A 13,283-nucleotide genomic window follows, 5' to 3' on the forward strand; every position below is an offset into this window, starting at 1 on the left:
GACTTTTAAAAATCGCAAAGGATTTAGAGCGTGGAATGAGTGTATTTCACAGGGAGTTTATTTCACAGCGTTGCCGCTTTTACTGTAAGGGACTCCAAATAACTGCGAGAGTTACACTTCATTTCATTTTTCATTGTTATAGCATAAAAAAAATAGAGGTGCATGCTAGAATTCGAACCCGGCCCACTGAAATAGTAGCAGTAGTCCTAACCACTCCTATCACCATTCCTGTCTGCATCCTTTTTCTATGTCATTTTCATGTAGGGGGTTACTTAGTTTCATCATAGTTTCCCCATGTGGGAATGATGATGAAATAAAATAATAATGACTCACGTATGAGTGACGCATGGCTCTCGTATAGTAAGAAATATAAGTTAAAATAGATCAAAGATACAAAGTTCTATTGATAAATAACTTCTATAATTATAAAATGCATTGAAACATAAAATACACTCATGATAAACATGATATTATGCTAAGGCATAGAATACATCTTTTATTTAATTAATGTTAATAACATTTAAATATAGGATATAATTAACTTGTCCACCAACACGGCTAGAATGGGCAGGCGTCAATTTTCTCCCCGGGGAAAGGATAAATATTTATCTTCTCCCACAGCTTTATCAACTCTCAGAGCACTGGCGTACAAGTGGAAATAAAATCCAAATAATATAAAATCTGTAATTATAAACGTGGGTAAACTTCTCCTATTCCCTGTTCCCGTGCTTTAGTAGGTGGACACGTTAATTATTTATTTAATTATTCGTAATCAACAGCGTTACAATAAAAAAATATTTATAAATAGTTTCACTTAAATCTAAGGCCACAAAGATTACATAAACATAACATTTTGAAAAGTACAGGTCTCAGATTTAACATAAAAATAATTAGGTATTTTGTATTAATAAATATGTAAAAGAGTTAATAACATTAAAGTGTGAAAAAGACTTACAGAAACAAAGAAAACTATTAAGACTAATCGATCAAAAACAATCGAATAAAAATTTATTCGTCGCAGCATGTAAAAATGCACATATTTGTGTGTGTGTGCGTGCTTGCTTGCGTGCGTGCGCGCATGCCTATGTGTGTCTGTGTGTGTGTGTGCGCGCGTGTGTGCGTGCGTGCCTATATTATATCCCTTGTCAGGGGATATAATCGGGGGATATCATTTTTGTCTCCTGTCTGTACTAGCCCTGCAGGGCTCGTGTCTCCTTCCACAATGAGAATGGGGTCGTTCTCAAGTACGAATGTTTTTGTAAATCAGCTTTGGGTGTCACGTTTGGGAACTTACTTGTTTTCCAGGACCAAAAGTAGCCTGTCTTACTAAAGCACGGGAACATGGAATAGGAGAAGTTTACCCCCGTTTATTGAAGTTATACTTCTTTCGGCGCGATGGAGAAAAATGATGAGAGTGAATTTTTACGATGCGACCTGTGAATTCTTCGACATGAAAACTATGTTTAAGTTGTATATTCTAGTATTTTAATATTTAGAACACGTGTTTCATTACAGTACAAACAGTGTGAATAAATAAATATTATTACGTTAATAAAACCTTTTTTATTTAAATCAAATCATTTTGATTAATATTTATATTTATCGTTAATCACTACTGCATTTTAGTTCTTTTTTTCCATACACCAAAGAAGTATAACTTCTAACGCGTGTACATAAGTACACACACACTTTTTATTACAGATATACTATTTGGATACGATTTCCACTTTTTTGACAGTGCTCTGAGAGTTGATAAAGCTGTGGGAAAAGATATTTTTATTTATCACATCCCAGGGGAGATAATTGTTTCTTGCATGCCCGATGATGATGATGAATATATCATTTATTATATCATTTTGTAGTTATGTACTGAAATGAACGGTTGTGACTGATGAACGGGTGCAGTTTGAACGGTAATTACTATTTAAGTATGGAAAACAAAATGAGAAATAAACATGTATTACGCGTTTATTTCCGTAATAGAAAAGGTTATTTTTTAACGCCCACCAGTGTACACTGAGGATTAAAAGATAAGATAGCAAAATTGTACTTAATATAGCACGAAGCTTAAACCAACGTTTTAGTTTTAACCGTATATTTCACACTGTGAAGTAAAAGAGTGTAAATAGATTTTAAGAAAAATTTATTAAAAATGTATGGTTTAGTTATCTTATTGTTTCTCTCGGCAGTTTTTGCACAACTGGAGGTTGATAGACCGTGCAATTTTACCAACATTCCACACGAAACTACATTTTCCGCATCAGTAAGTTTTTTTTTATTTTTTTTATTCCTACAAGTGTGCATGTGGATGTTAGCGGGCTAACCTGTTAGGGAGTGTAGTAGTCATACCTCTAATGGGTTTCTATGCGACATCGCACCGTAACACTAAATCGCTTAGCGGCACGTCTTTGTCTGCAGGGTGGTAACTAGCCACTAAAGCCTCCCACCAGACCAGAGCAGAGAAAATTCTGATATTATAAATTCCTGACCTGACCTGACCTGACTAAGACCTCCTGCTTAAATTGACAGCGCTCAATTTGCTTAGTTCTCAATCATTAGTAATATTATGAATGCGAAAGTGTGTTTGTCTCTTCATAACGCCCTGACTCAATCTGCCTGAAGCAATCAACTTGGTTTTTGGCAAAGAGTTAGTTGAAAGGACTGAGGAGTAACATAGGCTACTCTTTATCCCTGAAAAAAAAACACTATACGGTTTTTCAACGGGATTAGCAACATTAAAATTTGAGATTTTTGTAAAATTAAATCAATTAAAACACCGGAAAGCGCCCGCAGACTTTGACAATTGAAAGTGTACACTGTCAAACCTTTTTTTGATAAACTAAAATGTTGACTATGCTAACTTCAAGGTGTCGATTTTTTGTGACGGTGTGCGCTTATTAAAAGATTACTCTCATCATTATTTCCTAACGCACCAAAAAAAGTATAAGTTAAAAAATATTTTTAATTTTTTGTCAAATTATAATGTTATTTCAGATTACAGGTACCTGGTATCAGATAGAAAGGATTCCAAACAGCGTTGAAACAGGGGAATGCTCGCGTAGCGTTCTCCGAATATCAACAGAAATAGTCATAGAAGCCAATGTAACTAGTGTGCAAACAGGTTATAAATACGACTCCGAAGTGGTAAATGGTAAACTTGTGCTACGTAATGCCACCATTGCCAACATGACGGACGATGGGATCGTCCAAGCGGCATACGACGGTAATGATCAATTTACGTTTTTTTATTTTTTTTATTTTATTCGTGTTTTTATCTACACTTGGAATTTTCAATTTTTGTAAATTTATAATCCATATAAAAATTTTTGGAACCGACAGGATTTGATCCTGCGACTCTCTGGCAATCGCGACCTGAACCCTATTAAGCTACGGCCCTCCTACCGTCAATGCCGAAATTAGTATATGCCTTCAACATGAGTCTTATAGCGACTGTAGCGTCATCTAGTAGGCCGCTAAAGTTCCGATTTTTTTTTTATGCTTTTTTATAAAAATTTACGTTTTCTTTCGTTAAATACAAATTTTTAACCACCGACGCTAAAAAGACGGAGACGGAAAATGTTTGTGTGATGAGCAAAAGTGTTTTTCAGTGTCTGGGTGTTTATATGTATTTTCTAAGTATTTATGTATATATAATTCATTCAATTCATTCAATTTAAATATTCATCAGTCATCTTAGTACCCATAACACAAGCTACGCTTACTTTGGGGCTAGGTGGCGATGTGTGTATTTTGTATATAAAAAAAAATATATATATATAGTGACATTTTTGATTTGTGCCGCAAAGCAGTATTGTTGCAATGCTGTGTTCCGGTCTGAAGAGAGTGGTAACAGGTATATGAGGCTTAATAACTAAGGTCCAAGGTCATGGACACAGTTCGGCATATTGTTGGACGTGTTCCTTACATACCCTGCGAAGTGGTGCTCTGGTCGCAGGCGATCGTTTTCCAGTTACTATCAGCTTGTCCATCTGTATAGTTCGTCAGCTATTACAATAGAATTGTGATTAAATAAGTAATACAATTATTTAATATGACACTATAAATCTCAGAACATTATTTTATATAGTTGATAACAAATACGTTTTTTTTTTTTTAAGTTAAACAATTTTTACTACAAAATATAAATATAACCTTAAATAAACTAAATAAAATCTAAAACCTCCTGGAAACCACCGCAGCGAGGCACAGTTCCTAAGATGCTGGCAGCATTGCCCCTTTGGATGGCCAAACTAATTAGGAAATTATTAATTAATTACCAAACCAAACTAATTATATTATTATCAATATCACTGAATGTTTAAATTATGCATGTTGATGTATTAACAGAATATGTTGGAACTTTAAATACTAAACACCAATAACTAACCCCATATTTAGCAAAATAAATATTTCATTTCATTTCATTTTAAAAGAAAATATAATACAAAAAAACTAAAAAACACGCTTGGTATAAAAAAAAACCAAACTTATTTCTATCTTTTACTTCGGTTCAGTTATATAAGCGTGTTGTTTTTAGTTTTTCTTTAACTATTACTTTTATTAGAGCAAACCTATTAAACCCATAAACATAACCCATAACCCGTAACCCATTTGCCATGAAATTGGTAAGTATTAGAGAATTCGACTAAAGATAATGGTTGGAAATTAAAATTAACATAATTTCTGCCTTATCAACTAGAGATGCGAAATATATAGATTAACATAAATCTTTTTTTGAAAATTGAAAAATGGAATAATCTCATCAAATTAGTACATTGTCGTCGGTCAATTCAATTCAAATTCAATTCAAATTCATTTATTTCAAGTAGGCCTACTTTATAAGCACTTTTGAAACGTCAAGTATGCATGTTTGTGTGACTCTACCACCGGTTCGGAAAGCAGATTCTACCGAGAAGAGCCGGCAAGAAACTCAGTAGTTGCTCTTTTCCAACATCAACATTTACAATCATTTTGCTATCTTGCGGGAGATGAGAGCGAGGCTGGCTGCTTCCATTCTACCTTGTCATTGAGGAATTCATCAAATGTATAGTAACCTCGCTGTACTAGATGCGTTTTTACACATTTTTTAAATGTATGCATTGGTAGGTCAAGAATTTCCTTAGGAATCATGTTGTAAAAGCGTATACTCAACCCCACAAAGGAGTTCTGCACCTTTCGCAGACGATATGCAGATATCACTAATTTATGACCGTTTCTGGTAAGTCGATTGTTAATTTCAGCTTTTGATTTATAAAGAGTAATATTTTGCCTCACAAAGACTATATTACTATAAATGTATTGCGAAGCTACTGTAAGAATACCTATTTGTTTAAATTTTTCACGAAGCGATTCGCGTGATCCAAGTTTATATATTGATCGTACGGCTCTTTTCTGTAGTATAAATATACTTTCAATATCTGCAGCTTTTCCCCACAGCAAGATCCCATAGGACATAATACTGTGAAAGTATGCGAAATAAACAAGCCTAGCTGTTTCAACATCGGTAAGCTGTCTAATTTTCCTGATTGCATATGCAGCCGAGCTGAGTTTACTCGCTAGGCTTTCTATATGGGTACCCCACTGTAGCTTACAATCTAAGGTCACTCCTAGAAAAACAGTGGAGTTTTCTATTTCAAGTGTTTCTCCATTTATTATGATGTTTTTATCAATTTTTTTTACGTTAGGCAAAACAAATTCCAAACACTTAGTTTTTTTTGCATTTAAAAGTAAGTTATTAACAGTAAACCAGTCTGACACATGTGACAAAGCACGGTTTACGTCGTCAAAATTATCTTTGTTTCTATCAGTCTTAAAAATGAGAGATGTATCATCTGCAAACAGTACAATCTCACAAGTGCCCCTGACATGGTGTGGCAGATCATTTATATACACCAGAAACAATAAGGGACCCAAAATTGAGCCTTGTGGGACACCCATTAAGGCAGATGATCCCTTAGACTTTATGTCTTTTACGCATACCCTTTGAACTCTATCACTTAGATAAGAGGCAATTAAATTGAGTGCAACGTTTTTGATGCCATAGTGGCTTAGTTTTAATAACAACGTTTTGTGTTCAACGCAATCGAATGCTTTGGACAGATCACAGAAAACACCAATGGCATTCTGCGAACGTTCCCAGGCATCGTAAATATGCTTTATGAGTCTTGCGCCTGCATCCGTTATACTACGACCTTTAGTGAAGCCGTACTGCTCCGGATGAAGTAAGTTATTTACATTAAAATGATTTAAAAGTTGATAAAGTATAATTTTTTCAAAGACCTTACTAAGAGTTGGCAAGATTGAAATAGGCCTGTAATTGTTAAGGTCATTTTTATGACCGGATTTAAAAAGGGGTATTAATTTACTACATTTCATTAGGTTCGGAAAAATACCCATATCAACACATTCATTAAAAATTACAGCTAGATAAGGGGCAATAACGTCAATAATGTTAGAAATGACCATCACCGACATACCCCACAGATCACCGGTTTTTTTCAACTTTAATAACCTGAAATTCTTTACAATATCTATTGCAGATATATGTTTAAAATTAAATAAAACATTGCACTCTTTAACATTATCTCTCAATATACGCTGAGCTGCTATTGGTGAAGAGCTTAGAGACTCTGTTAACAAAATGGGAACATTCTGAAAGAAGTTTTCGAAAGTATTAGCAACCTCCCTGTCAGACGTCGCTTTATTGTTATCAACAATAAGTTCAAAATCCACATCACGAGATTTAGTTTTTCCTGACTCGTAATTAACTATTTTCCAGGTTGTTTGTATTTTGTTATCAGATTTCATTATACTATATTTAATGTGTAGCGATTTCGCATTAGTGCAAACATTCTTAAATATTTTAGAGTATTTTTTTACGTGTTCTACGAAAGTTGGAGTATGATTAAATTGTTTTTCATCATACAGCTCATACAACTTCTCCCTACTTTTATATATACCTACAGTAGCCCAGTCACTAAATTTTAATTTATTACTGACATTGATGTGCTTAAAGTTGAATACTCTATTAAATTCGTTGTTTATAGTATTAAATAGTGCACTATAAAGACTGTCCGGATGAAAATGTTCGCACGCAATACCAGGGATTTTCGCAGTAATTTCACGTTTAAATCGCATTAATTTAGTCTTAGTTATTGGCCTACACTTTATAATTTGTCTGCTTTTATTGATAGTATTTAAAACAGTAATAAGTTGACCACAATGATCTGACCTTAAATTATTAATTATTCTTTTATCTAAAATGTCACAATTGAAAAAAATATTATCTAAGCAGGATGCTGAAGTTGCAGTTACTCTAGTAGGTTCACTAAAAGTGTGACACAAATTAAAACATTTAAATAAGTTAAGCAATCTAGCAGTTGTTGCATTTTCTAGTAAAATGTCGACATTGAAATCGCCACATACAATTACTTTTTTAGTAGAAAGACACAAACGCTTTAGTACATCCTCCATGACATTCTCGAAATCGCTAAAATCACCTGAAGGGGGTCGGTATACACTCACTATTATAAATCGCTCCAGCTCCACACAAGACAGTTCTGCAATGCGTTCAACAGAAAGACCAACTATGTCTTTTCGTTCTTTACAAATTATATTATTACGTACAAAAATTAAAGATCCACCGTGAATTGCAGTCCTTCTGAAGAACGCACTTGACAATATAAAGTTATCGATGTTTACTGCTACTTGTGTACCAGTGAGCCAGTGCTCAGTTATACACAAAATATGTACATTGAGTTTCTCCACAAACAGCTCTATTTCTAATTCTTTGCCGGTGAAGCTCTGTATATTTTGGTGTACAATGTTCATATGGCAGAGCTCCTCCGTTGTCTTATTAACTAGTTTAAATCATTATTAAATTTCTTAATAGTACTAGCGCAAGTACTAGGGTCAGTAATAGAAATAGAAGTACTTGAAGTACAATTTGTAAAAGTGTCAATAGACTTTGTTACAACAGTTGTAACAGTATCATTTAAATTATAAGCTAGTAAAAACGCTATCTGCTGCTTACACTTTTTAGGCAGATACAATTTATCTCTTGTCATTACAAATGATGACGTGAATTTATTAATGTCAAAATAAAAAATTGTGTCGCTATGACGGTATGTCAAATTATAGATTAATAAGTTTAATTTATAAATATGTTCATTTTGTTTTGAGTTTAGAGTGCCACAATAAGGAAAGGCACACATTACAAACTTACATTTAGTTTTGTTATTTAAAAGCAGTAATTTTTCAATGCATCTTATAATCTGATGCTTTTTGACATTTAAACTGTCCCCTAACAATAAGACAACATTTGTATGCCTATCTAGATTTTTTTCATTTAGGCTATTAATGACACAATCAAAACTAGCCCCCGGTGAACATATATTTGTCACTGAGTGGTTTAGGTAACAATTCATAATAGGACCTAAACCTCTACCTATTTTGTCAGATATTACTATACTTTGTTTTTTAGGTTTAGCAGATAAAGTAGAATTTAAGGATACAGGAACATGTGTTGCATTTCCAGACCTCTCTGGGCAAATATCCAAATTGTCAGTGAATATATTACTACAGTCTTGACTAGGTATAGGTATGTCATGAGTACATTGACATTTATTTGTTAAAGACTCAAAACGAGCCATATTATACGTTCCTAGGGCTAACAACTCATCAGCTGCCTGGATTTGCTCATGGATCTGCTTTTGTGACAGCTCATATTTGGAAGTGACAGTTGTCAAGGAATCTTCCAACTGTTTAATTTGATCATTCAAGTTTTGGACATCTGTATCATATTTTGCTGTTGTTTTTTGAAGTGAGAAACAATAGCTTTTTAACTTATTCAATAATAATACCCTTTCTTTCCTTAATGCCAGGTTTTTGGTACTTGCTTGCTGGTTTTTAATTAGATTTTGAGTTTTTTTGATAATTTTACCAATTTTTATATATTTTTTTAATTTATTGTGACTATTTAGATATGGATGAATATCTTCTTGATATACCTATATAAAAAGTTTGAACACAATCAGACCGTTCGAAGAGGGTCAAAAGAGTCGTTTACAAACACAATATATTTATAACAATATAGTATTTGTAAGACAACATATTAGTCTTTATAAACAAAAAGTGGATATAAACAGTCGACTTACAAGAAATGGTCATAAATTAGTGACATCTGCATATCGTCTGCGAAAGGTGCAGAAGTCATTTGTGGGATTGAGTATACGCTTTTATAATATGATTCCTAAGGTAATTTTGGACCTACCAATGCATAAGTTTAAAGAATGTGTTAAAACACATTTATTACATCGAGGTTATTATACAATTGATGAATTTCTTAATGACAAGGTTGCTTGGAAGCGTCCGGCTCCGCTTTCATCTCTCACAAGATAGAAAAATGAAATTTAAAAATGTAAAATGTAAATTGTTGATATGGGAAAAGAGCAACTGCTAAGTTTCTTGCCGGCTCTGCCTTCCGATCCGGTGGTAGAGTCACTACACACAGACAGACTGGACGTTTCAAATTAGGCCTACTTGAAATAAATTAATTTTGAATTTTTAAATTTTAAACACAAAAAAATTGACATGTGAAGTTTGTAAAAAAAAAAACCCAGTTGCCCTTCTCTTCCCGCGGTGTCATACGACGTGAATAATGGATATCGGTATAACGAAGAATGGGCTCTAACCTATGTGCACTACTAACATCTAGTGGTGATTATGAGCAAACCCTACTGTTCGGAGAGGCCTTTAGTCCACCAGAGGACCGTTAGGCAATTAATGATGATGATGATACTTCATTGGTTGAACTTTTTGCAGATGTTACTCAAGACTACGTTGTTCTGGGCACTGACTACACTGAATACCTCGTGCTTTACAGTTGCAGGAACAGTGGAAGCCGGTCGATGAGTATGTTTTTTTTTACTAACCCCAGACGCAAAAAAGAAAGAAATCAATTGTATATACATAATTTCTTACTTAGGTATAAAAAATATAACTAACAAAATATAATTATAAATCACAGAATTAAGAACGTACAGAATCCTCATACAGCCATTATTGCATGCAGTGCATTAAAATGGAATGAAAATACACATATAACAAAAAAAAGAGTGTGTACTTATATACACGCGTTAGAAGATATACTTCTTTGGCGTATGGAAAAAAATAACTAAAATGCAGTAGTGATTAACGATAAATATTAAACTTAATCAAAAAGATTTTATTAACGTAATAACATTTATTTATTCACACTATTTGTACTGTTGCGAAACACGTGTTCTAAATATAAAAATACTTGAATATACAACTTGTTATCGATTTTCATGCCACCTAGAACTAACTTTACGATGTAGAACTAAGGTGTCGGTGGGCGCGCGCATCGTAAAAATTCACCCTCATCATTTTTCTCCATCGCGCCAAAAGAAGTATAACTTCAAAAACAAAATATAACACACAGGTACAATGGGCGGCGTTATCGCTAAAAAGCGATCTCTGTCAGGCAACCCAACAAAGGAAGGGGAAAAAAAAGTTAGACCATAGGGTTAGGTTGTACACAAGAAGAACTAAAAAAAAAAGTGTCCAAAACCAGTACAAACGCCACGCGCAAGTCTCACTTTACACCCGCGGAATATTGCCAGTTCACAATTTCGTTTCCCATTTTCCAATTTTATGGTAAACGCATATAAAGTGAGTAACCGTTTGTTTGATAAATCAATCTAAAGTGGAGTGGTTTTTGATGCTTCAATATTATACGGTTTCTGTACGTTTTTAGTTCTGTCTTAGATATATAATTAACTTGGTAATAATTAACCAATATGATATCCGAGTCGAAGACAAGGTCCCGCCTCAGCAAAACACGACTGAGTTGTGTGATGTGTCTGTGTGTGTCTGTCTGTGGCTGTCATTGAACGGATGAACCGATTTGGATGTGAAACATCTATAGGCGATACATGCCTTGGCGATGCGTCGTATCATACGCCTTGTGTTAATTGTATACAGTATTGTTTACCACGTTACACATGTGAGGATAACTTGTGTTTTACGTATACCAATATTTTTAACAATAAAATATGTCTGACAGCAATAATTCAGAAAGTGAAAGTGTGCAGCCTCTTACAAAGATAGCAAAATATGCTATGATTGTAATGTTTTATCTTAACATAAATAAATATTTTAAAAAAATCTATCTACAATGGGTGCTGTGAAAGAGTATTGGGTTTACTGACAAAAAGTTATTTTTTTTTAATGAATATATAGACTAGCGCTTGGCTGCAATCACACCTAATGGTAAGTGATGATATATTGAGTGCGCTTCTTTAAGTTTTTAGTGCTAGGCCGAATATTGGGAATTGGCGGTCAATTGCCCCCGTGCTTCGGAGAGCACGTTAAACTGTATGTTCTGAGCCTGATCTCTTTCTGGTCGTCTCGGATCTGCCCTCTCATCGAACTAAAAGTGTGTGTGTGTGTACACCTGTGTTCGCGCACACACTTGTGCACTATACCTATTATCTTCCGCGTAGTTGAAAAATCTATCTAGAGGTTAACCACCCTGGCCGAAATCGGAACTGTAGAAGTGACGAAATTACGTAAAAAAAAACCACTAGTTATAAAATGTTCATTTCAGTAAGTGCATGGAAGTATGGCCGTAACACCACATATTCCGAAATCGCTGCCAATACAACACGGACACTGGTGGAAAACGCGAACATTAATACCACTACCTGGAAGACGGTGTCCCATTCTGCAGAAGCCTGCAAAGTAACGGGCGCCGCTGCGAGTCTTCGGATATCGCCTATAATACTTCTTATAATCGGATTCGTTTTAGCCAAGGAGTTATAATTTTTGTAAGCCGTATAAAAGTGTTAGGTCTAAGGGCAAACAATGGAATGTCACAAAAACAAAATCCTTGGTGCATACATAATTCAATTTTAGATTTACAAGAAATTCAATTCGGATGTCAATCCCAAGGCTGGCTGGTAGAAAACGCTTTAGCATGAAATCCACCGCGGTTGTTTTATAAAGAGAAAAGAAAATAACGATACAAATAACATTTTTTGTACACTGTTATTAATTTGTCTCAAATGTTAAAGCTTGTGCTACTATTCCAACGTTATGCCACCATTAATCGCCACCAACTAATCTACACCCATCACTGATCATATAGATGACATATAAACGTAGTAACATACTTAACTACGTATGTCTACCGATACTAGATATAGTAGTAATAGTATATTCGTTTTTTGTCTCTGATTGATTGACGCGTTTTGGCGCTGTAAGTCTAGGTATATTAGTGTCTGGAACTAATAGATTCAAATTCAAATTCAAAATCAAATTCAAAAGGTTCACGTGGATTCATTTAAAAGAAATATGTCTATTTAATGAACTCTATCTAGACGGAGTCCTTCTTAGTCTGCCGGCAATTCTATTGTTCCAGTGGCACTGCTACTTTAATTATAGTTCATATTATTTATGTTATTTATTGTAGTTTATGGTTTTCTATAATGTAGAAAGTATTTCTTTTTATTCCATTTACGTCATTGACTATTATTATATGATAATAAAAATTAAAAAAAAAAATTACTTGGATTGCCCACATCCGGTGAAAAGTTTAAGGTACTTTTTTTTAGTGAAATGTGATTACGAGGCGTGCATTTTTGGATTTTCCAATTTAAAATAACTATTCTTTGCATATTATTATTTTATTGAGGTTTTTGTTGTATGGTGTACACTAAATTGTTCTTTCATTTAATTGTTTTTACTTACTAAGAGTTGGAATGATTAGTTTGTGTCTACTAGCTTCAGAGTTGTAGCTTTAACGCCGAAGTACCTTCACCCTACCTAGGTTGCTTTCTGCGGAAGTGAATCCTCTTCGCATTCAAGAAATGCAGGTGACCTTTTAAATTACTATGTATTTCCAACAAAGTTATGTTTCAGTATTAAAAGGAAAAATTATCAACCAATTAACTTATTTTTTTAATACTGGATTTAATATTTATTTATTCTTTAAAATAATTGTTTTATAAATATAACCTAAAATAAACTAAATAAAATCTAAAACGTCCTCGAAACCACCGCAGTGAGGCACAGTTCCTAAGATGCTGGCAGCATTGCCCCTTTGGATGGCCAAACTAATTCGTTGGCCAAGGTTACTGCCCGCTCTAGGATCACCGGTAGACTCGATAACCCTTTTCGATAATTCTTTAAAAAGAGCTCGTGCCTCCGGACCCCACAGTCCCAAAGTCTCTACTCCAAAAGGCACAAAAATGAAGCTGCTA

The 13,283-nt window shown here is 34.1% G+C and overlaps 1 protein-coding gene across 1 annotated transcript; it reads left to right on the plus strand.

Annotated features, from left to right (window-relative positions):
- The first annotated feature begins 2,090 nt into the window (after nt 1-2,090).
- Nucleotides 2,091-13,012, plus strand: LOC120629157 (apolipoprotein D-like). The gene is made up of 4 exons (XM_039897978.1): nt 2,091-2,263; nt 2,995-3,223; nt 9,823-9,912; nt 11,630-13,012. Exons 1-4 carry the CDS (start codon nt 2,153-2,155, stop codon nt 11,842-11,844), a joined length of 645 nt encoding a protein of 214 aa, XP_039753912.1. The 5' UTR covers nt 2,091-2,152; the 3' UTR covers nt 11,845-13,012.
- The last annotated feature ends 271 nt before the right edge of the window (nt 13,013-13,283 follow it).

The sequence above is a fragment of the Pararge aegeria genome, chromosome 14 (assembly GCF_905163445.1).
Source record: "Pararge aegeria chromosome 14, ilParAegt1.1, whole genome shotgun sequence".
NCBI classification, from domain to species: Eukaryota; Metazoa; Arthropoda; class Insecta; order Lepidoptera; family Nymphalidae; genus Pararge; species Pararge aegeria.

Bases quoted from the DNA above. Each gene is read 5' to 3' on its own strand.
- LOC120629157 (XM_039897978.1), top strand. From the start codon at position 2,153: ATGTATGGTTTAGTTATCTTATTGTTTCTCTCGGCAGTTTTTGCACAA. The intron at 2,264-2,994 runs GTAAGTTTTTTT...ATGTTATTTCAG, and splicing joins AAACTACATTTTCCGCATCA to ATTACAGGTACCTGGTATCA. The intron at 9,913-11,629 runs GTATGTTTTTTT...TGTTCATTTCAG, and splicing joins CAGTGGAAGCCGGTCGATGA to TAAGTGCATGGAAGTATGGC.